Source organism: Protomyctophum parallelum (genome assembly GCF_964188405.1).
Source record: "Protomyctophum parallelum genome assembly, chromosome: 18".
NCBI lineage: Eukaryota > Metazoa > Chordata > Actinopteri > Myctophiformes > Myctophidae > Protomyctophum > Protomyctophum parallelum.
In genome coordinates, this window is record NC_139716.1 from 43,659,765 (window position 1) to 43,682,864 (window position 23,100).

General features: G+C 41.8%; 1 protein-coding gene across 2 annotated transcripts in view; it reads left to right on the top strand.

The window, feature by feature from the left end:
* ctsa (cathepsin A) overlaps positions 1–22,008 on the top strand; it is a 48,818-nt gene extending 26,810 nt beyond the window's left edge. For both annotated transcript variants that reach the window (XM_083788478.1, XM_083788477.1), the window contains exons 8-15: positions 318–409; positions 5,117–5,195; positions 5,401–5,501; positions 7,043–7,090; positions 7,746–7,821; positions 15,482–15,571; positions 17,905–18,006; positions 20,759–22,008. In XM_083788478.1, coding sequence (XP_083644604.1) covers positions 318–409; positions 5,117–5,195; positions 5,401–5,501; positions 7,043–7,090; positions 7,746–7,821; positions 15,482–15,571; positions 17,905–18,006; positions 20,759–20,842 — 672 coding nt within the window. In that variant the 3' untranslated portion in view covers positions 20,843–22,008. The remainder of the gene's footprint in view (positions 1–317; positions 410–5,116; positions 5,196–5,400; positions 5,502–7,042; positions 7,091–7,745; positions 7,822–15,481; positions 15,572–17,904; positions 18,007–20,758) is intronic.
* Positions 22,009–23,100: the final 1,092 nt, after the last annotated feature.

Consider the following 23,100-nt stretch of genomic DNA (forward strand, 5'->3'; position numbering starts at 1 on the left):
TCTGATTAACCCATTCTGACCTGAGATCAGATTCTAAAAATGTCAGTCGTTCTTCGATTTTTCAAAAAATAGCAGACCTACAAGCTCGTATCGCGCCACTCGGTGGCGCGATACGAGCTTGTAGATCTGCTATTTTTAAATAGCTAAAGCATGACATGATGCTGACACCAAAATGGGTGCCCGGTCAGAATGGGAACAACTCTTAGGATAATGACAAATCTATAGTCATTGTTTCCTATCTGTGACTGTCTCTACCTGTCTACCTGTCTACCTGTCTGTCTACCTGTCTGTCTGTCTGTCTGTCTGTCTGTGTCCAGCTGTCTGAGGTGCAGTACATCGTGTACAGTTCAGGGCTGAACATGTACAACCTCTACGCCCCATGTCCCGGAGGGGTGAGACAGAAAGTCAGGTATGTCTGTCTGTCTGGAGGGGTGAGACAGAAAGTCAGGTATGTCTGTCTGTCTGGAGGGGTGAGACAGTCGGGTGTGTCTGTCTGGAGGGGTGAGACAGAAAGTCAGGTATGTCTGTCTGTCTGGAGGGGTGAGACAGAAAGTCGGGTATGTCTGTCTGTCTGGAGGGGTGAGACAGAAAGTCAGGTATGTCTGTCTGTCTGGACGGGTGAGACAGAAAGTCAGGTATGTCTGTCTGTCTGGAGGGGTGAGACAGAAAGTCAGGTATGTCTGTCTGTCTGGAGGGGTGAGACAGAAAGTCAGGTATGTCTGTCTGTCTGGAGGGGTGAGACAGAAAGTCAGGAATGTCTGTCTGTCTGGAGGGGTGAGACAGAAAGTCAGGTATGTCTGGAACTGCCATTTTTCACCTTCCAGCCCAGGTCCTATTGTCTCCTTTGCAGTTACGTCACAGTATCTTTCTGTGTGTACTGCGTAGGATCACTCCATCATATGGATGTCCAGTCTTTGATCCAGTTTGAGTTATTTATTGAGCAGTTTAAATGACAAACGTACCAGTTATATTGAATAATTATGGTTCTTTCCTTTCCGTCAGTTTGTGGTTGCTGAGTGCTGCTGGTAGGAACCTTTCTGTTTGTGGCTGAGTGCTGCTGGTAGGAACCTTTCTGTTTGTGGCTGAGTGCTGCTGGTAGGAACCTTTCTGTTTGTGGCTGAGTGCTGCTGGTAGGAACCTTTCTGTTTGTGGCTGAGTGCTGCTGGTAGGAACCTTTCTGTTTGTGGCTGAGTGCTGCTGGTAGGAACCTTTCTGTTTGTGGCTGAGTGCTGCTGGTAGGAACCTTTCTGTTTGTGGCTGAGTGCTGCTGGTAGGAACCTTTCTGTTTGTGGTTGCTGAGTGCTGCTGGTAGGAACCTTTTTGTTTGTGGCTGAGTGCTGCTGGTAGGAACCTTTCTGTTTGTGGCTGAGTCCTGCTGGTAGGAACCTTTCTGTTTGTGGCTGAGTGCTGCTGGTAGGAACCTTTGTTTGTGGCTGAGTGCTGCTGGTAGGAACCTTTCTGTTTGTGGCTGAGTGCTGCTGGTAGGAACCTTTGTTTGTGGCTGAGTGCTGCTGGTAGGAACCTTTCTGTTTGTGGCTGAGTGCTGCTGGTAGGAACCTTTCTGTTTGTGGTTGAGTGCTGCTGGTAGGAACCTTTCTGTTTGTGGCTGAGTGCTGCTGGTAGGAACCTTTCTGTTTGTGGCTGAGTGCTGCTGGTAGGAACCTTTCTGTTTGTGGCTGAGTGCTGCTGGTAGGAACCTTTCTGTTTGTGGCTGAGTGCTGCTGGTAGGAACCTTTCTGTTTGTGGTTGAGTGCTGCTGGTAGGAACCTTTCTGTTTGTGGTTGAGTGCTGCTGGTAGGAACCTTTCTGTTTGTGGCTGAGTGCTGCTGGTAGGAACCTTTCTGTTTGTGGCTGAGTGCTGCTGGTAGGAACCTTTCTGTTTGTGGCTGAGTGCTGCTGGTAGGAACCTTTCTGTTTGTGGCTGAGTGCTGCTGGTAGGAACCTTTCTGTTTGTGGCTGAGTGCTGCTGGTAGGAACCTTTCTGTTTGTGGCTGAGTGCTGCTGGTAGGAACCTTTCTGTTTGTGGCTGAGTGCTGCTGGTAGGAACCTTTCTGTTTGTGGCTGAGTGCTGCTGGTAGGAACCTTTCTGTTTGTGGCTGAGTGCTGCTGGTAGGAACCTTTCTGTTTGTGGCTGAGTGCTGCTGGTAGGAACCTTTCTGTTTGTGGTTGAGTGCTGCTGGTAGGAACCTTTCTGTTTGTGGTTGAGTGCTGCTGGTAGGAACCTTTCTGTTTGTGGTTGAGTGCTGCTGGTAGGAACCTTTCTGTTTGTGGTTGAGTGCTGCTGGTAGGAACCTTTCTGTTTGTGGCTGAGTGCTGCTGGTAGGAACCTTTCTGTTTGTGGCTGAGTGCTGCTGGTAGGAACCTTTCTGTTTGTGGCTGAGTGCTGCTGGTAGGAACCTTTCTGTTTGTGGCTGAGTGCTGCTGGTAGGAACCTTTCTGTTTGTGGCTGAGTGCTGCTGGTAGGAACGGTTAGGCTCCCCAATCCCTGTGTCTAGCCCTGCTCAGTGCACCTGTGTCACCTTATAAGTAGGGATGTGTAAATGTGTCCAAAATGAAAATCGATTTGTATAATTCAATATTAACGATTAATCGTTTTTGGGGGGGGATTTTTTTTTTCCTTTTTTTTTTTTTTTTTTTTTTTTTTTTTTTTTTTTCTTTTTCTTTTAATGAACCCTACAAATAAAAAAACCTTCCCAAGGGGTACCTAAGTCAAAAAAGTTTGGGAACCCCTGATGTAGTTGATTAACAATAATTGTAACTCTTGAGAGTTAATAAGGGTCCATTTGGTTACTAACTCCATCTTTTAAATGAGGACCACTGGTGGTCCCTGGACCACTGTTGATCCAATTGATCACCATAGCAACCCCAGCCTAGGCCTGATTAGGTAAATTCCCAACACCTGCTAAATCCTCCAAACCTGTATCTTGATTGGAATCAATCTCCACTCACACTCCTCTCAGTCATGCAGCTACACAGACACATCCCAGGCACACTTTGGTAGGCCTATAGCCCTGTCCTGTTTGGATGACAATATTGCCTTTCCAACAGATTTTAATTTTTTTTTAAAAACAGAAAAAACCCAAAAACAACGATTATTGATTATTAATTTTCATAATCGATTTCGGGTCCTATCAACGATAATCGATTAATCGGACCCATCCCTACTTATAAGTGCTCCTACAGAACCCAAACCATCTGTGTCACCTTATAAGTGCTCCTACAGAACCCAAACCATCTGTGTCACCTTATAAGTGCTCCTACAGAACCCAAACCCTCTTTGCTGTCTCTTGACCATAATGCAGAACGCATCCATCTTGCCAGCAAGGTGCTCCCATAGAAATCCCATTCATCCAAACAGAAGTCCTGTCTGATTGTATTAAACGACGTTGAACTCGCCAACATTGCGTGCAAAAGAAAAACTCACCATGTTAATGTAATTATAGATTCTTGAAGTGTGCTTTACACGCTGACTATTTAATTTGACCGTATGCTAAACTGAGCCAGCGGTAACTTAACCCATTCTGACCTGAGATCAGATTCATACGAGGTTTCCACTGGACACACACTGGTCTGATGAACCCATTCTGACCTGAGATCAGATTCTAAAATTGTCAGTCGCTCTTCGTCACTCTATCGGTGGCGCGATATGAGCTTGTAGATCTGCTATTTTTAAATAGCTAAAGCATAACATGATGCTGACACCAAAATGGGTGCCCGGTCAGAATGGGTTAAAGGACAACTTTAGTTTTTTTCAACTAAGGTTCATGTTTTAGGTTGTTATTAGAGAAACTAAAGTGTGAGTGTTCATTTTCTTTCATTTGCTGCCTGCTCTTGTTTTTGGGATTTTAGCAGTTTTTGACAGGGGGCGGGGGCATTCGAGCATGGGGCTAAATATGTGGTTTTTTTACAAAATATTATGGCAATTTTTTTATTTTTTATTCACTATAGTCCTAATAAACCCCAAGAAATGACAGCTGACCACAAAAGATCACAGGATCTACTGAATGTGACAAACTGACATATTGACCCTATATACACACAGTATTAGCCTCCCCCCCCCCCCCCCCCAGTAGGCTACCTTCAGTAGATCCTGTGATCTTCTGTGGCCAGATGTAATTTCCTGGCGTTTATTAGGACTATAGTAAATAATACAAAAATAAATCACCATAACATTTTGTAAAGAAATACATATTTAGCCCCATGCTCGAATGCCCCCGCCCCCCTGTCAAAAAGAGCTAAAATCCCTAAAGCGAAAGATGGCAGCAAATGAAAAATAATGAACACTCATCTTTTACTTTCTCTAATAACAAGCTAAAACATGAACCTTAGTTGAAAAAAACTAAAGTTGTCCTTTAAGGCTCCATAAGCGCTATGCTTCCCCTTTGTCGGCATCTTGGACGCCTTATTGTGTCACATGAACAACATGTCAACAACATGTCAACAACATGTCAACAACATGTCAACAACATGTCAACAACATGCCTTGGACACATTATTTTGAGATTTCTAAATGTACTGATGCACATAACCGACAGTCATGTTTATCTTGTGTTGCCCCAAAGTGCTGAAAATGTCACTGAACGAACGGGGTATTGGTAATCAATGCATTTCAGTATTGACATGGATATTGATGATCAATGTGTTTCAGTATTGACATGGATATTGATGATCAATGTGTTTCAGTATTGACATGGATATTGATCAATGTGTTCCAGTATTTACATGGATATTGATCAATGTGTTTCAGTATTGACATGGATATTGATGATCAATGTGTTTCAGTATTGACATGGATATTAATGATCAATGTGTTTCAGTATTAACATGGATATTGATCAATGTGTTCCAGTATTTACATGGATATTGATCAATGTGTTCCAGTATTTACATGGATAATTGGATATTGATCAATGTGTTCCAGTATTTACATGGATATTGATCAATGTGTTCCAGTATTTACATGGATATTGATCAATGTGTTCCAGTATTGACATGGATATTGATCAATGTGTTTCAGTATTAACATGGATATTGATGATCAATGTGTTTCAGTATTGACATGGATATTGATCAATGTGTTCCAGTATTGACATGGATATTGATCAATGTGTTTCAGTATTGACGCCGATGGTCTGGTGATCAGCTTTCTGGGGAACAATTTCATCAAGCATCCGTCGATCCAGCTGTGGAAGCAGGTACTGTTTATCGATCAATGACTCTGATCTTTATTCATCTCGTCTGATGTGTTGTTTATCTAATGGGTTTGTTGTTGTCCTGCAGAAGCTGATGTGTTGTTTATCTAATGTGTTTGTTGTTATTCTGCAGAAGCTGATGTGTTGTTTATCTAATGGGTTTGTTGTTGTTTATCTAATCAGTTTGTTGTTGTTGTTGTTGTTGCAGAAGCTCCGCGGTGTGTCTTCCTTCTACCAGAAAGTGCGCCTGGACCCTCCGTGTACAAACTCCACCCCCTCCACCCTGTACCTCAACAACCCCTACGTCAGGTCAGATAATATTAATAATCATCATTATTAACCCCTACGTCAGGTCAGATTATATTAATAATCATCATTATTAACCCCTACGTCAGGTCAGATTATATTAATAATCATCATTATTAACCCCTACGTCAGGTCAGATTATATTAGCCACGCTACAAGCTTGTAGATCTGCTATTTTTTTGAAAAATCGGTTCAATAAATCAGGTCAGCTCTCAGTTTATTATAATAATCATCCTTCTCATCCCCTGTGTCAGGTCAGTTTATTATAATAATCATCCTTCTCATCCCCTGTGTCAGGTCAGCTTATTATAATAATCATCCTTCTCATCCCCTGTGTCAGGTCAGCTTATTATAATAATCATCCTTCTCATCCCCTGTGTCAGGTCAGTTTATTATAATAATCATCCTTCTCATCCCCTGTGTCAGGTCAGCTTATTATAATAATCATCCTTCTCATCCCCTGTGTCAGGTCAGTTTATTATAATAATCATCCTTCTCATCCCCTGTGTCAGGTCAGCTTATTATAATAATCATCCTTCTCATCCCCTGTGTCAGGTCAGTTTATTATAATAATCATCCTTCTCATCCCCTGTGTCAGGTCAGTTTATTATAATAATCATCCTTCTCATCCCCTGTGTCAGGTCAGATTATTATAATAATCATCCTTCTCATCCCCTGTGTCAGGTCAGATTATTATAATAATCATCCTTCTCATCCCCTGTGTCAGGTCAGTTTATTATAATAATCATCCTTCTCATCCCCTGTGTCAGGTCAGTTTATTATAATAATCATCCTTCTCATCCCCTGTGTCAGGTCAGTTTATTATAATAATCATCCTTCTCATCCCCTGTGTCAGGTCAGATTATTATAATAATCATCCTTCTCATCCCCTGTGTCAGGTCAGTTTATTATAATAATCATCCTTCTCATCCCCTGTGTCAGGTCAGATTATTATAATAATCATCCTTCTCATCCCCTGTGTCAGGTCAGATTATTATAATAATCATCCTTCTCATCCCCTGTGTCAGGTCAGTTTATTATAATAATCATCCTTCTCATCCCCTGTGTCAGGTCAGATTATTATAATAATCATCCTTCTCATCCCCTGTGTCAGGTCAGATTATTATAATAATCATCCTTCTCATCCCCTGTGTCAGGTCAGTTTATTATAATAATCATCCTTCTCATCCCCTGTGTCAGGTCAGTTTATTATAATAATCATCCTTCTCATCCCCTGTGTCAGGTCAGTTTATTATAATAATCATCCTTCTCATCCCCTGTGTCAGGTCAGTTTATTATAATAATCATCCTTCTCATCCCCTGTGTCAGGTCAGTTTATTATAATAATCATCCTTCTCATCCCCTGTGTCAGGTCAGCTTATTATAATAATCATCCTTCTCATCCCCTGTGTCAGGTCAGTTTATTATAATAATCATCCTTCTCATCCCCTGTGTCAGGTCAGTTTATTATAATAATCATCCTTCTCATCCCCTGTGTCAGGTCAGTTTATTATAATAATCATCCTTCTCATCCCCTGTGTCAGGTCAGCTCTTCACATCAGCTCTGACGCTCTGGACTGGGTCATCTGCAGGTAACGACTTCTTTATACGACCCCCATTATAGACCCCCATAATAACTCTGTTATAGGTATAGGACCCCCATAATAACTCTGTTATAGGTATAGGCTTTAGTTCCCGACACTATTATTGGTCCGACAGTCATTAGACCGACAACCTACCTCAAACTATAAGCACGGGAGCAGTGCATGTCCGACTGTTGTTCCCACATGTCGGACTAATGCTCTGTTGGAATTACCATCGGATCCCAGGTATAGGACCCCCAGAAGAACTGTTATTATAGCTTTAGGACCCCCATAACAGAGTGTTCTTTATAGCAGGGGTTCCCACACTTTTTTGGCCCACCTGACACCTGCTCCTTGAATTCATTTTCCAAGTACCTCCTCATCCTCGTCGACGCCGATAAGCATACTACTGTAGCAACCACATGGACATTTAGACGCCATTGGAACTATAATTTTTGTATTTCAAACTTTTCAATCTAACTCATTCAGGGAATTTCTGACTCATTTCATTGTCCTAAACGGAATAGACTTTCATGGTTGTGAGCCAGTGTAAACACACTCTGAGGTGGTTCTATATTGGGGCTGAACCGGTTCCACCCGGTGGAGAGAAGGCGTCATGACCTCCGACTACTAATCGAGCCATTTTGTCTCCTTCCCGTTTCAGCTCGGAGGTCAACCTGAGCTACGGTCGGGTTTACATGGACATGAAGCAACAGTACCTCAAACTACTGGGCAGTTTGGTGAGTACTGTAAAAACTACACCTCAAAGTACTGGGCAGTTTGGTGAGTACGATAAAACTACACCTCAAACTACTGGGCAGTTTGGTGAGTACTATAAAAACTACACCTCAAACTACTGGGCAGTTTGGTGAGTGCTATAAAACTACACCTCAAACTACTGGGCAGTTTGGTGAGTACTATAAAACTACACCTCAAACTACTGGGCAGTTTGGTGAGTACTATAAAAACTACACCTCAAACTACTGGGCAGTTTGGTGAGTACTATAAAAACTACACCTCAAACTACTGGGCAGTTTGGTGAGTACGATAAAACTACACCTCAAACTACTGGGCAGTTTGGTGAGTACTATAAAACTACACCTCAAACTACTGGGCAGTTTGGTGAGTACTGTAAAAACTACACCTCAAACTACTGGGCAGTTTGGTGAGTACGATAAAACTACACCTCAAACTACTGGGCAGTTTGGTGAGTACTATAAAAACTACACCTCAAACTACTGGGCAGTTTGGTGAGTACTATAAAAACTACACCTCAAACTACTGGGCAGTTTGGTGAGTATGATAAAACTACACCTCAAACTACTGGGCAGTTTGGTGAGTGCTATAAAACTACACCTCAAACTACTGGGCAGTTTGGTGAGTACGATAAAACTACACCTCAAACTACTGGGCAGTTTGGTGAGTACTATAAAACTACACCTCAAACTACTGGGCAGTTTGGTGAGTGCTATAAAAACTACACCTCAAACTACTGGGCAGTTTGGTGAGTACTATAAAAACTACACCTCAAACTACTGGGCAGTTTGGTGAGTACTATAAAACTACACCTCAAACTACTGGGCAGTTTGGTGAGTACTATAAAACTACACCTCAAACTACTGGGCAGTTTGGTGAGTACGATAAAAACTACACCTCAAACTACTGGGCAGTTTGGTGAATACTAGAAAACTACACCTCAAACTACTGGGCAGTTTGGTGAGTACTATAAAAACTACACCTCAAACTACTGGGCAGTTTGGTGAGTACGATAAAAACTACACCTCAAACTACTGGGCAGTTTGGTGAGTACTATAAAAACTACACCTCAAACTACTGGGCAGTTTGGTGAGTATGATAAAACTACACCTCAAACTACTGGGCAGTTTGGTGAGTACTATAAAAACTACACCTCAAACTACTGGGCAGTTTGGTGAGTACTATAAAAACTACACCTCAAACTACTGGGCAGTTTGGTGAGTATGATAAAACTACACCTCAAACTACTGGGCAGTTTGGTGAGTACTATAAAAACTACACCTCAAACTACTGGGCAGTTTGGTGAGTATGATAAAACTACACCTCAAACTACTGGGCAGTTTGGTGAGTACGATAAAACTACACCTCAAACTACTGGGCAGTTTGGTGAGTAAGATAAAACTACACCTCAAACTACTGGGCAGTTTGGTGAGTACGATAAAACTACACCTCAAACTACTGGGCAGTTTGGTGAGTAAGATAAAACTACACCTCAAACTACTGGGCAGTTTGGTGAGTACCATAAAACTACACCTCAAACTACTGGGCAGTTTGGTGAGTAAGATAAAACTACACCTCAAACTACTGGGCAGTTTGGTGAGTACTATAAAAACTACACCTCAAACTACTGGGCAGTTTGGTGAGTACTATAAAACTACACCTCAAACTACTGGGCAGTTTGGTGAGTGCTATAAAACTACACCTCAAACTACTGGGCAGTTTGGTGAGTACTATAAAAACTACACCTCAAACTACTGGGCAGTTTGGTGAGTATGATAAAACTACACCTCAAACTACTGGGCAGTTTGGTGAGTACTATAAAAACTACACCTCAAACTACTGGGCAGTTTGGTGAGTACTATAAAAACTACACCTCAAACTACTGGGCAGTTTGGTGAGTATGATAAAACTACACCTCAAACTACTGGGCAGTTTGGTGAGTACGATAAAACTACACCTCAAACTACTGGGCAGTTTGGTGAGTAAGATAAAACTACACCTCAAACTACTGGGCAGTTTGGTGAGTACTGTAAAAACTACACCTCAAACTACTGGGCAGTTTGGTGAGTACGATAAAACTACACCTCAAACTACTGGGCAGTTTGGTGAGTACTATAAAAACTACACCTCAAACTACTGGGCAGTTTGGTGAGTACTATAAAAACTACACCTCAAACTACTGGGCAGTTTGGTGAGTATGATAAAACTACACCTCAAACTACTGGGCAGTTTGGTGAGTGCTATAAAACTACACCTCAAACTACTGGGCAGTTTGGTGAGTACGATAAAACTACACCTCAAACTACTGGGCAGTTTGGTGAGTACTATAAAACTACACCTCAAACTACTGGGCAGTTTGGTGAGTGCTATAAAAACTACACCTCAAACTACTGGGCAGTTTGGTGAGTACTATAAAAACTACACCTCAAACTACTGGGCAGTTTGGTGAGTACTATAAAACTACACCTCAAACTACTGGGCAGTTTGGTGAGTACTATAAAACTACACCTCAAACTACTGGGCAGTTTGGTGAGTACGATAAAAACTACACCTCAAACTACTGGGCAGTTTGGTGAATACTAGAAAACTACACCTCAAACTACTGGGCAGTTTGGTGAGTACTATAAAAACTACACCTCAAACTACTGGGCAGTTTGGTGAGTACGATAAAAACTACACCTCAAACTACTGGGCAGTTTGGTGAGTACTATAAAAACTACACCTCAAACTACTGGGCAGTTTGGTGAGTATGATAAAACTACACCTCAAACTACTGGGCAGTTTGGTGAGTACTATAAAAACTACACCTCAAACTACTGGGCAGTTTGGTGAGTACTATAAAAACTACACCTCAAACTACTGGGCAGTTTGGTGAGTATGATAAAACTACACCTCAAACTACTGGGCAGTTTGGTGAGTACTATAAAAACTACACCTCAAACTACTGGGCAGTTTGGTGAGTATGATAAAACTACACCTCAAACTACTGGGCAGTTTGGTGAGTACGATAAAACTACACCTCAAACTACTGGGCAGTTTGGTGAGTAAGATAAAACTACACCTCAAACTACTGGGCAGTTTGGTGAGTACGATAAAACTACACCTCAAACTACTGGGCAGTTTGGTGAGTAAGATAAAACTACACCTCAAACTACTGGGCAGTTTGGTGAGTACCATAAAACTACACCTCAAACTACTGGGCAGTTTGGTGAGTAAGATAAAACTACACCTCAAACTACTGGGCAGTTTGGTGAGTACTATAAAAACTACACCTCAAACTACTGGGCAGTTTGGTGAGTACTATAAAACTACACCTCAAACTACTGGGCAGTTTGGTGAGTGCTATAAAACTACACCTCAAACTACTGGGCAGTTTGGTGAGTACTATAAAAACTACACCTCAAACTACTGGGCAGTTTGGTGAGTATGATAAAACTACACCTCAAACTACTGGGCAGTTTGGTGAGTACTATAAAAACTACACCTCAAACTACTGGGCAGTTTGGTGAGTACTATAAAAACTACACCTCAAACTACTGGGCAGTTTGGTGAGTATGATAAAACTACACCTCAAACTACTGGGCAGTTTGGTGAGTACGATAAAACTACACCTCAAACTACTGGGCAGTTTGGTGAGTAAGATAAAACTACACCTCAAACTACTGGGCAGTTTGGTGAGTACGATAAAACTACACCTCAAACTACTGGGCAGTTTGGTGAGTACTATAAAAACTACACCTCAAACTACTGGGCAGTTTGGTGAGTACTATAAAAACTACACCTCAAACTACTGGGCAGTTTGGTGAGTAAGATAAAACTACACCTCAAACTACTGGGCAGTTTGGTGAGTACCATAAAACTACACCTCAAACTACTGGGCAGTTTGGTGAGTAAGATAAAACTACACCTCAAACTACTGGGCAGTTTGGTGAGTACGATAAAACTACACCTCAAACTACTGGGTAGTTTGGTGAGTACGATAAAACTACACCTCAAACTACTGGGTAGTTTGGTGAGTACTATAAAACTACACCTCAAACTACTGGGCAGTTTGGTGAGTACTATAAAACTACACCTCAAACTACTGGGCAGTTTGGTGAGTACTATAAAAACTACACCTCAAACTACTGGGCAGTTTGGTGAGTACGATAAAACTACACCTCAAACTACTGGGCAGTTTGGTGAGTACTATAAAACTACACCTCAAACTACTGGGCAGTTTGGTGAGTACTATAAAAACTACACCTCAAACTACTGGGCAGTTTGGTGAGTACTATAAAAACTACACCTCAAACTACTGGGCAGTTTGGTGAGTACTATAAAAACTACACCTCAAACTACTGGGCAGTTTGGTGAGTAAGATAAAACTACACCTCAAACTACTGGGCAGTTTGGTGAGTACCATAAAACTACACCTCAAACTACTGGGCAGTTTGGTGAGTACGATAAAACTACACCTCAAACTACTGGGTAGTTTGGTGAGTACGATAAAACTACACCTCAAACTACTGGGTAGTTTGGTGAGTACTATAAAAACTACACCTCAAACTACTGGGCAGTTTGGTGAGTACTATAAAAACTACACCTCAAACTACTGGGCAGTTTGGTGAGTACTATAAAACTACACCTCAAACTACTGGGCAGTTTGGTGAGTACTATAAAACTACACCTCAAACTACTGGGCAGTTTGGTGAGTACTGTAAAACTACACCTCAAACTACTGGGCAGTTTGGTGAGTGCTATAAAACTACACCTCAAACTACTGGGCAGTTTGGTGAGTACTATAAAAACTACACCTCAAACTACTGGGCAGTTTGGTGAGTACGATAAAACTACACCTCAAACTACTGGGCAGTTTGGTGAGTGCTATAAAAACTACACCTCAAACTACTGGGCAGTTTGGTGAGTGCTATAAAACTACACCTCAAACTACTGGGCAGTTTGGTGAGTACTATAAAAACTACACCTCAAACTACTGGGCAGTTTGGTGAGTACGATAAAACTACACCTCAAACTACTGTGCAGTTTGGTGAGTACTATAAAACTACACCTCAAACTACTGGGCAGTTTGGTGAGTACTATAAAACTACACCTCAAACTACTGGGCAGTTTGGTGAGTACTATAAAAACTACACCTCAAACTACTGGGCAGTTTGGTGAGTACTATAAAACTACACCTCAAACTACTGGGCAGTTTGGTGAGTACGATAAAACTACACCTCAAACTACTGGGCAGTTTGGTGAGTACGATAAAACTACACCTCAAACTACTGGGCAGTTTGGTGAGTACTGTAAAACTACACCTCAAACTACTGGGCAGTTTGGTGAGTACTGTAAAAACTACACCTCAAACTACTGGGCAGTTTGGTGAGTACTATAAAACTACACCTCAAACTACTGGGCAGTTTGGTGAGTACTATAAAACTACACCTCAAACTACTGGGCAGTTTGGTGAGTACTATAAAAACTACACCTCAAACTACTGGGCAGTTTGGTGAGTACTATAAAACTACACCTCAAACTACTGGGCAGTTTGGTGAGTACGATAAAACTACACCTCAAACTACTGGGCAGTTTGGTGAGTACGATAAAACTACACCTCAAACTACTGGGCAGTTTGGTGAGTACGATAAAACTACACCTCAAACTACTGGGCAGTTTGGTGAGTACTGTAAAACTACACCTCAAACTACTGGGCAGTTTGGTGAGTACGATAAAACTACACCTCAAACTACTGGGCAGTTTGGTGAGTACTATAAAACTACACCTCAAACTACTGGGCAGTTTGGTGAGTACTATAAAAACTACACCTCAAACTACTGGGCAGTTTGGTGAGTACTGTAAAACTACACCTCAAACTACTGGGCAGTTTGGTGAGTACGATAAAACTACACCTCAAACTACTGGGCAGTTTGGTGAGTGCTATAAAACTACACCTCAAACTACTGGGCAGTTTGGTGAGTACGATAAAACTACACCTCAAACTACTGGGCAGTTTGGTGAGTGCTATAAAACTACACCTCAAACTACTGGGCAGTTTGGTGAGTGCTATAAAACTACACCTCAAACTACTGGGCAGTTTGGTGAGTGCTATAAAACTACACCTCAAACTACTGGGCAGTTTGGTGAGTACTGTAAAACTACACCTCAAACTACTGGGCAGTTTGGTGAGTACTGTAAAACTACACCTCAAACTACTGGGCAGTTTGGTGAGTACTGTAAAACTACACCTCAAACTACTGGGCAGTTTGGTGAGTACTATAAAAACTACACCTCAAACTACTGGGCAGTTTGGTGAGTACGATAAAACTACACCTCAAACTACTGGGCAGTTTGGTGAGTACGATAAAACTACACCTCAAACTACTGGGCAGTTTGGTGAGTACGATAAAACTACACCTCAAACTACTGGGCAGTTTGGTGAGTACGATAAAACTACACCTCAAACTACTGGGCAGTTTGGTGAGTACGATAAAACTACACCTCAAACTACTGGGCAGTTTGGTGAGTGCTATAAAACTACACCTCAAACTACTGGGCAGTTTGGTGAGTGCTATAAAACTACACCTCAAACTACTGGGCAGTTTGGTGAGTACGATAAAACTACACCTCAAACTACTGGGCAGTTTGGTGAGTGCTATAAAAACTACACCTCAAACTACTGGGCAGTTTGGTGAGTGCTATAAAACTACACCTCAAACTACTGGGCAGTTTGGTGAGTACTATAAAACTATACAGTTTATTTTTAGTTGTGTGTTTTGGGTCAATGTATTCATTCATGTTAGGTAGCCATGTAATAAGCGGGATAACGGGATAATATCTGGCTAGGTGGTCGTTGTCGGGATATAATTAACATTGTGCTTCACCTCGATGGTTAACCCATTCTGACCTGAGATCAGATTCTAAAAATCTTCTTCTACATCCTGACCAGTTTTCTGAAAAAGCTATGTTTCTATGTCAGTCGTACTTCGATTTAAAAAAAAAAATAGCAGATCTACAAGCTCATAGCGCGCCACTCGGTGGCGCGCTATGAGCTTGTAGATCTGCTAAATGTTCTGGTGTATTAACAGGGACATATATATGGATATATGGATATACACACTCAATACCATGACACCCAATGGACTGAATGATGACTATAGCTTAAAATGCTTTCTGGGTTAAGATTGGCTTTAATGCCTGGATGTGTAACCGAGATATATACTATGCCTCAAAATGTTTATTCAAAGCAGTTTGTGATTGGACCCTGTTGATTAACTTGAGACTTCAGCTGTAGGTGAACTCTGACCCCTTTTGTATAAATTGACTTGAATTCAGTTGATGTGAATGCTCTGATGAAGCCTGCACAGCCGAAACGCGTCAGCGTAACCTTTTGGTGTTTGCCAATAAAGAAATGGAAATGTGAGTACCTTGTCCCCCGCTTGTTTAATTTTTGGATGTGCTACCTTTTTGGAATTTTTAATTCCTATTTTTTGGGGGACATATATATGTCTGTGTGTGTTCTGTGTGTTTCAGAAGTATCGTGTTCTGGTGTATTAACGGGGACATATATATGTCTGTGTGTGTTCTGTGTGTTTCAGAAGTATCGTGTTCTGGTGTATTAACGGGACATATATATGTCTGTGTGTGTTCTGTGTGTTTCAGAAGTATCGTGTTCTGGTGTACAATGGGGATGTGGACATGGCCTGTAACTTCATGGGAGATGAATGGTTTGTGGAGTCGCTGAACCAGGAGGTAGGTTAAAACCAGGGGGGCAGTCAGACAGATATTTAACCAGGGGGGCAGTCAGACACATATTTAACCAGGGGGGCAGTCAGACAGATATTTAACCAGGGGGGCAGTCAGACAGATATTTAACCAGGGGGGCAGTCAGACAGATATTTAACCAGGGGGGCAGTCAGACAGATATTTAACCAGGGGGGCAGTCAGACAGATATTTAACCAGGGGGGCAGTCAGACAGATATTTAACCAGGGGGGAAGTCAGACAGATATTTAACCAGGGGGGCAGTCAGACAGATGTTTAACCAGGGGGGCAGTCAGACAGATATTTAACCAGGGGGGAAGTCAGACAGATATTTAACCAGGGGGGCAGTCAGACAGATATTTAATCAGGGGGGCAGTCAGACAGATATTTTGTGAAGCCTGAAACTCCTGAAAGTTCATATAATGGCCTGTTGTGGCGCTGTCACTGGACCCAAAAAGCCCCATAGCTCCATAGAGGCCCATGTATTTGGGCCAAACTTCACCTAGACTGTATTACCTTAATAAACATGGTCATGAATACTTTCTGCTTCCAGTCACTAGTTTAAAGTCTCATTTCTAATGTCATAATATTCTTTTTGGAAAATTATGGTCCCATTAATTAAACAAATTAAAGTCGCGTATGTTCTGAGGGGCGTGGCTACCGTTACAGTCTATGATCGGGAGTCCCCACCCACTCGAGTCAAAATAAAAACCAACGGAGAAGAAGGGGGGGAAGTCCCGCCTCGTTGTCTGGGCCAGCCAATGGCCAGCTGGGCCCAAACGAAGCCAGCCAATGGGCCAGCTGGGCCCAAACGGATCTAGAAAGATGGCGACTTACAGTGCAGGAATAACAGGCTTCATTTTACGTCCATGTTAGACCCGGGGAACGCTTTGTCCATATTTTTTACAGTCTATGGTTAACAGTTTGACTGTCAAACGATTTACACAACTTTTAATCAACCCCCCTTCACTGCCGAGATTGTTGTATTACCTTTAGAGCATACGCTGAATTTTTTGGGCTTTTAATCCGCGAAAATCGAGCGAAAAAACCTCCCCCCGTTTGTTATGAACGATCGTACCACCCGCCATCTTGGTACACCCGGGAGAAGCAGCACAGGAGCCTCCTCCATGAGGCGTTGAACCCCATTCGTTTACATTGGCCTCAATTTCCCAGAAGCCCTAGCAGCCCACAGCATGTGACGATTTCCGGTTTCTCATCACAACGGATGCATCTAATCTCTATCTCTGCGGCGAAGAAGGATTTTCTTTTTTTTGTTTACATTACGGCGGATTAAACACATAAAACAAAACTCCCGTATGTTGTATATGGCAGCGACATTAACCTGGAGTAATCCATTCCTGGCAGTAAAACCTAACCCATGTTGGGCGGGAACCCCTTTTGGTGTTTTAAACATTATGTTGTAATTTAGCTATTGAAAAATAGCAGATCTACAAGCTACGTTCTTGTAGGTCTGCTATTTTTGAAAAATCTTGACTATTTATTTCAGAAAACTGGAGGATTTAGAAGATTTTTTTTTTTTTTTCTTTTTGACGTCAAGCTTAAATGGTTTAGCGTGGATGCTGAACCGTACGTAGGTTAAAATGTTAAAATAGTCCTCCACATAACCTCTGAGAAAGTATCCAGTGACAACAGTACTCGAGTTGTTCATTCATCTTCTTTAATATTCTGAAGAAACTTGTGCAAAGTATTTTCCTACAGTGTCATATCGTTGTTTATTTGCCAATGAATTAGCCTTTCATTAACCCATTTTGTGAAGGGAACCCGTTTTGGTGTTCGTGTTATGCTTTAGCTATTGAAAAATAGCTATCTGTTCTCAGGTCAGAATGGGTTAATCAGACACAGTGTGTGTCCAGTGGAAACCTCTTATTAATCTGATCTCAGGTCAGAATGGGTTAACCCATTTTGGGCGGGAACCCCTTTTGGTGTTAGCATCATGTTATGCTTTAGCTATTGAAAAATGGCAGATAGCAGAACGACTGACATAGAAACATAGCTTTTTCAGAAAACTGTCAGGATGTAGAAGACATTTTTTAGAATCTGATCTCATGTCAGAATGGGTTAAAATAAGTAAAAGTAGTCCGTCACATAACCTCTGACATAGTACTGAGTGTTCATTCATCTTGTTTAATATTCTGAAGAAACTTGTGCAGAGTATTTTTCCACAGTGCCATAGCGTTCGTTGTTTATTAGCCCTTCGCTAAGGCCCTCCCCAACCCCGTCCGCGTCCAATACGCACGTTAGCGAACACCATTTAGCGGTCCTTTGACATGAAAGGGTTTGAGAACCACTGGTTGTTTTCAGGTGGAGGTGAAACGTCGGGCGTGGACTTATAAAGACGGGTCCTCGGAGCAGGTGGGAGGATTCGTCAAGGAGTTCAGTCAAATCGCCTTCCTGACCGTCAAGGTGCGTCATAGACTGCTGAGACCAACGGCAATTACTTACATCTTACTTTTTTGGTGGTGCAACCACTTTTGATTGATTTTATTTACTAGCCCTTACCCGTTGTGAGATATTTGCCCCCCCCTTGTGGCCGTGAAGGGTTCTGCGCCTGGGTGCGTTTGTAATTGACTAATAAATTAATTAATGATCATTAATGTGTCAAATCGAAAAAAAGGGCTTCGTTACGCCCTCCGTATTCATATGGTCAATGCCTGTGTGAAAAGTGGGAGTGATTGGTGCAGGCAGTAAGGAGCTACGGCAATGTTTCTGACAGACAGACACACGGACAGACATTCGGTTAATTATAGTATGATTAACAGTTTTCAGAATTACAGTACATTTCAAGCACAGACTCGATACAAAGACTGTTAACTGTGAGTGCACGACCCAATTAAGCAATACACTTGTTTACAAGAGGGTCCACCTTGTTCAATTCATCAAATGTCCCACAAGGAACAGCTTTGTCCTTGTGGGACTATGTTTAGAGTACCAATAGGGGGTGCAGTTACACCACTCGCTTCAGACTGGTCTCATTTTTGTTTTTATAGATCTTTAACCCATTCTGAACGGGCACCCATTTTGGTGTCAGCATCACGTTATGCTTTAGCTATTGAAAAATAGCATATCTTTTTGATTGATTGATTGAAATATTTATTAACAGTTTGTAGAATTTACAGTACATTTTAAGCACAAACTCAATACAAAGACTGTCAACTGTGAGTGGACGACCCAATTAAGCATTACACTTGTTTACAACAGGGTCCACATTGTTCAATTCATCAAAACATTTAAAGACATACAACCATTTAGAGACATACAAATAGACATTTCTATGTAGCTAAAGAACAGAACAGGAATTCATCATATGGGAAGCAAAAAAGGGAAAATATACAAGCACTGGGAAAATATACAATATACAGTGAGGGAAATGGGGTGGGGGGGATTCAGATTTTACAGAGGCCAGTTTCGAATTGCAGCCATCCGTAGGTGCCCTTTGAGAGCGGTTTTGAAGGAGTCAAGGGATTCACATGTCTTAATGACTGTTGGTAGGGCGTTCCACATTTTGGTGGCATAGGAGCGAAAAGAATTTAGTCCCTTGTTTGTGCCGAATCTGGGTTGTACATGGTTTGTTGCACTCCCTCTGGTGTTGTGGGTGTGGACTTCGTTTACATTAAGGAAGTATTTAGACAGGTACATGGGTATCTTGGTGGTGTATCGAATCTTGTGGACCAGACCCATTGCAAGATGCTGTACTCTGTCGACGACCCTAAGCCATCCCAGCCTGTCAAAGTGGGCAGGGGTGAGGTGGGTTCGGGGGGTGAGGCCAAGTAGGAGCCTGACCAGTTTGTTTTGGGAGGTCTGGAGCCTTGTTTTAAGGGCCTTTGAGGTGCTGTGGTACCAAGAGGTGGATGCATAGTCAAAGAAACCTTGTACGAGGGCTCCTGTTAAGGTCTTCAAGGTGTTTTTGCTGACCAGTGAGGAGATCCTGTAAAGGAATCTTGTTCTTTGATTTACTTTTTTGATTACGTTGGTGGCCATTTTATCACCGGAAAGATTAGCCTCCAGGATGGAACCTAGGTAGGTAATTTGATCTTTTCGTGTGATAATATTGTCACCCACTCTAACCAAGAAGCCATCTGCCTTGCTGAGTTTACTATTTGATCCGAAGAGGATGGATTCAGTTTTTCCCAGGTGTAAGGATAGTTTGTTATCAGCGAGCCAGGTGCAGATTCTACCGAGTTCAGAGCTGAGGGTCTTTTCAACCTGCAGTTTGTTCCTGTCCGAGACCAGCAGTGCTGAGTCATCTGCGAACAGGAACAAGTTGCAGTCACAAGCTGAAGTCATGTCGTTAACATAAATTAGGAACAGTAAAGGCCCTAGTATGCTTCCTTGTGGGACGCCACAGCTCACTGGGAGGGGAGGGGACAGTGTTCCGTTCACCTCCACCATCTGTTCTCTCCCCTCCAGGTAGGATTGCATCCAGCTCACTGATGTGCTCATCCACAGTGCTCATCCACTGATGTGCTCATATCGCGCCACCGAGTGTCGCGATACGAGCTTGTAGGTCTGCTATTTTTGTAAAAATCGAAGAACGACTGACATTTCTAGAATCTGATCTCGGGTCAGAATGGGTTAATCAGACCAGTGTGTGTCCAGTGGAAAACCTCGTATGAATCTGATCTCAGGTCAGAATGGGTTAACTCTTGAGAGCGTAAAATGGACCCTTGCGGGTCAATTTGATTTCATTTTACGCTCAAGAGTTAAATGATTGTTAAACATCTGCATTACTTAATTTACAAGAAGTTCCAGTAGTCTACACAATTTGAGAATGTAATAAAAGTGTTATAATTTTCATTCAACAACAAAACTTAGTTTCGGGTCTGAGAGGCTAAATGTCATCAAATGGTGGTTCTGTCGCTCAAATGTCGAATAGATAATGGACCCTCGAAATGAAAAGGGTTGAAAACCACAGGGTTCTGGTCAACATGCTTTCTTCATTAATATTCACCTTGTCATAACTCTTGTATTTTCAGGGTTCTGGTCAACATGGTTCCCTCATTAATATTCACGTTGTCCTAACTCTTGTATTTTCAGGGTTCTGGTCAAATGCTTTCTTCATTAATATTCACCTTGTCATAACTCTTGTATTTTCAGGGTTCTGGTCAACATGGTTCCCTCATTAATATTCACGTTGTCCTAACTCTTGTATTTGCAGGGTTCCGGTCACATGGTTCCCTCGGATAAACCAGCCGCTGCCTACGCCATGTTCACTCGCTTCATCAAGAAACAGCCTTACTGAAGACGTACACCACCTTTGCTCGGACTGCAGTGCAATTAGATTCATTATTGTTTCTCAAATCGTTGGAACTCTCCGCCCGCCCAACCTGTTGTTTACAACTATTTTGAGCAAAGCCACACCTTCGTAGAACACATTTCTAAATCTGACTTTGTTGTCCAGACTTTTAGAAATCGCACTCCAATTTCAACCATCGAAGGAATGCGTTTCACTGTAGACATCTGACTCATTGGAATCGGTTTTCCATTTGTTTTTTCTGCTGTTCACACCGTGATAAAACACATTCTAATTACAGTCCGATTTGTACTGACTGTGTGAACGTAACCTCAGTGAGAGCTCCATCCTACTGCCATCAGTGACTATCAACCCCTGAAGCCAAAATCTGTGCCACTCTCTCACTCCTTCGCTCCAGCACGGTGGTGTTACGGTGAAATCGATGACCTGCCGAAATCTGTGACCATCTTGTGAACTTCACACAAGTTGCATTCAGGTCTTTAAATACCGCTATAGGCAATGATTTACGTTCGGACGTTATGTGAAGTCTACACGATTGTCACACATTTCACCAGGTCACCAATTCCACCGTAACACTCGGGAGTGACCCGAGTGTGTGAGAGAGCTGAGATTATGTGGTATTTTCTTTTTTAGAATTCAGCTCTAGTGATTCTTCCAGTGTTTCTTTCTTGACATTAAGTCCAACTCCAGATGTTTGTGTACTGCTGGTTCTGTACAAGTTGGAACATCTGGCAAATGATAGAAATATTGAACATTTATAAAAAATGAATAGAATCAAAATAGTGTAAAAGTTGATCAAATGGACAAACGGTGGTTGTCTTCATGGTTTCACAGACTAGACGGACGGACGGGTCTTGTGTTAGCCAGTATTACTATTAAATATAGACATGTGGGAGTGTGGACCGTATGCCTTAAATTTACAACCAATCATATTTGGGTCTCTCACTGCCTCTGCACTGATTGGTCACTGTAGCGACGCCGTGGTTGTCATCATAGCGACACATTGCTGTATTGTATTTGATTTCCTTTCCTGTGGTTTGATTGGACGATGTTGATTGACGCCACTGTAGCTCGGTTTCCATGGAATCAAAGGGAATTGTTGTTTATGTTCTGTCTTTTTTTTTTTTTATCGGATCAATAAATGTGATCAATAAATAATAGTGTTATGAAACGTTAAGTAAACGTCTTACTTGAATCATTTGATTCCTGACCGTGCACAAAGTTACTTAATTTATTTTTTTTACTTCCAATGATTCCGTTCATGTAGTTCCGGTTCCACCCTAAACTTGACTTTGCTTCCGGTACAGAATCCGAGAGAAGAGAATGGCTAGTGTTTCAGTTGCTTGCTGCCCTATAGAAACAACGAGTGGCCCAGGAAATTAATCCCAATGCATTTTTCCCATAGGCATTTCTTACATTATTAATTTAAAGACCTTTTAAGCGTCGTACGAAGCCAACTCTTGTCGTGACAAATCATGACAACACACACAATATTTTGGACCAAACGAATAATTACAAAGAAGAAAAACAACAAAGTGTTGTAACCTGCCGTTTTTTTCTAATTCCAAGAGTTGGCTTCGTACGTAAAATGTCTTTAAATTAATAATGTAAGAAATGCCTATGGTCAAAATGCATTGGGATTCATTTCCTGGGCCGTTCGTTGTTCTGAAAGGGGGAGGGACTGCGACGCTCTATAGTCCTACTGCTTTGTATAAAATATATGGTTTACTCTCTCTGACCGATTAACCCCAAACGGACATGTAATTTGACAGTATAGGCTATAAATGGTATATATATATATATATAAACCTGAAATAGACGTATAAATTCAGGTTATGTCTATACTACGCCGTATAGTTCAGATATGCACCATGAAAGTCGTTTTTTATTATCAATATTTATTTAAATAATGTATTACCCGTTTTGGTGTTTTAAACATGTTATAATTTAGTTATTGAAAAATAGCAGATCTACAAGCTCGTAGCGCGCCACTCGGTGGCGTGCTATGAGCTTGTAGATCTGCTATTTTAGCTTTTTAGAATCTGATTTCAGGTCAGAAAGGGTTAAACGGGAAATTAATATGGATCTAAAAATACCTAAAGAATATAGCTGACCTACAAAGCTCGTAGCGCGCCACTCGGTGGTGCGCTACGAGCTTGTAGATCTGCTATTTTTCAATAGCTAAAGCATAACATGATGCCAACACCAAAATGGGTTCCCGCCCCAAAATGGGTTAAAATAAGCTT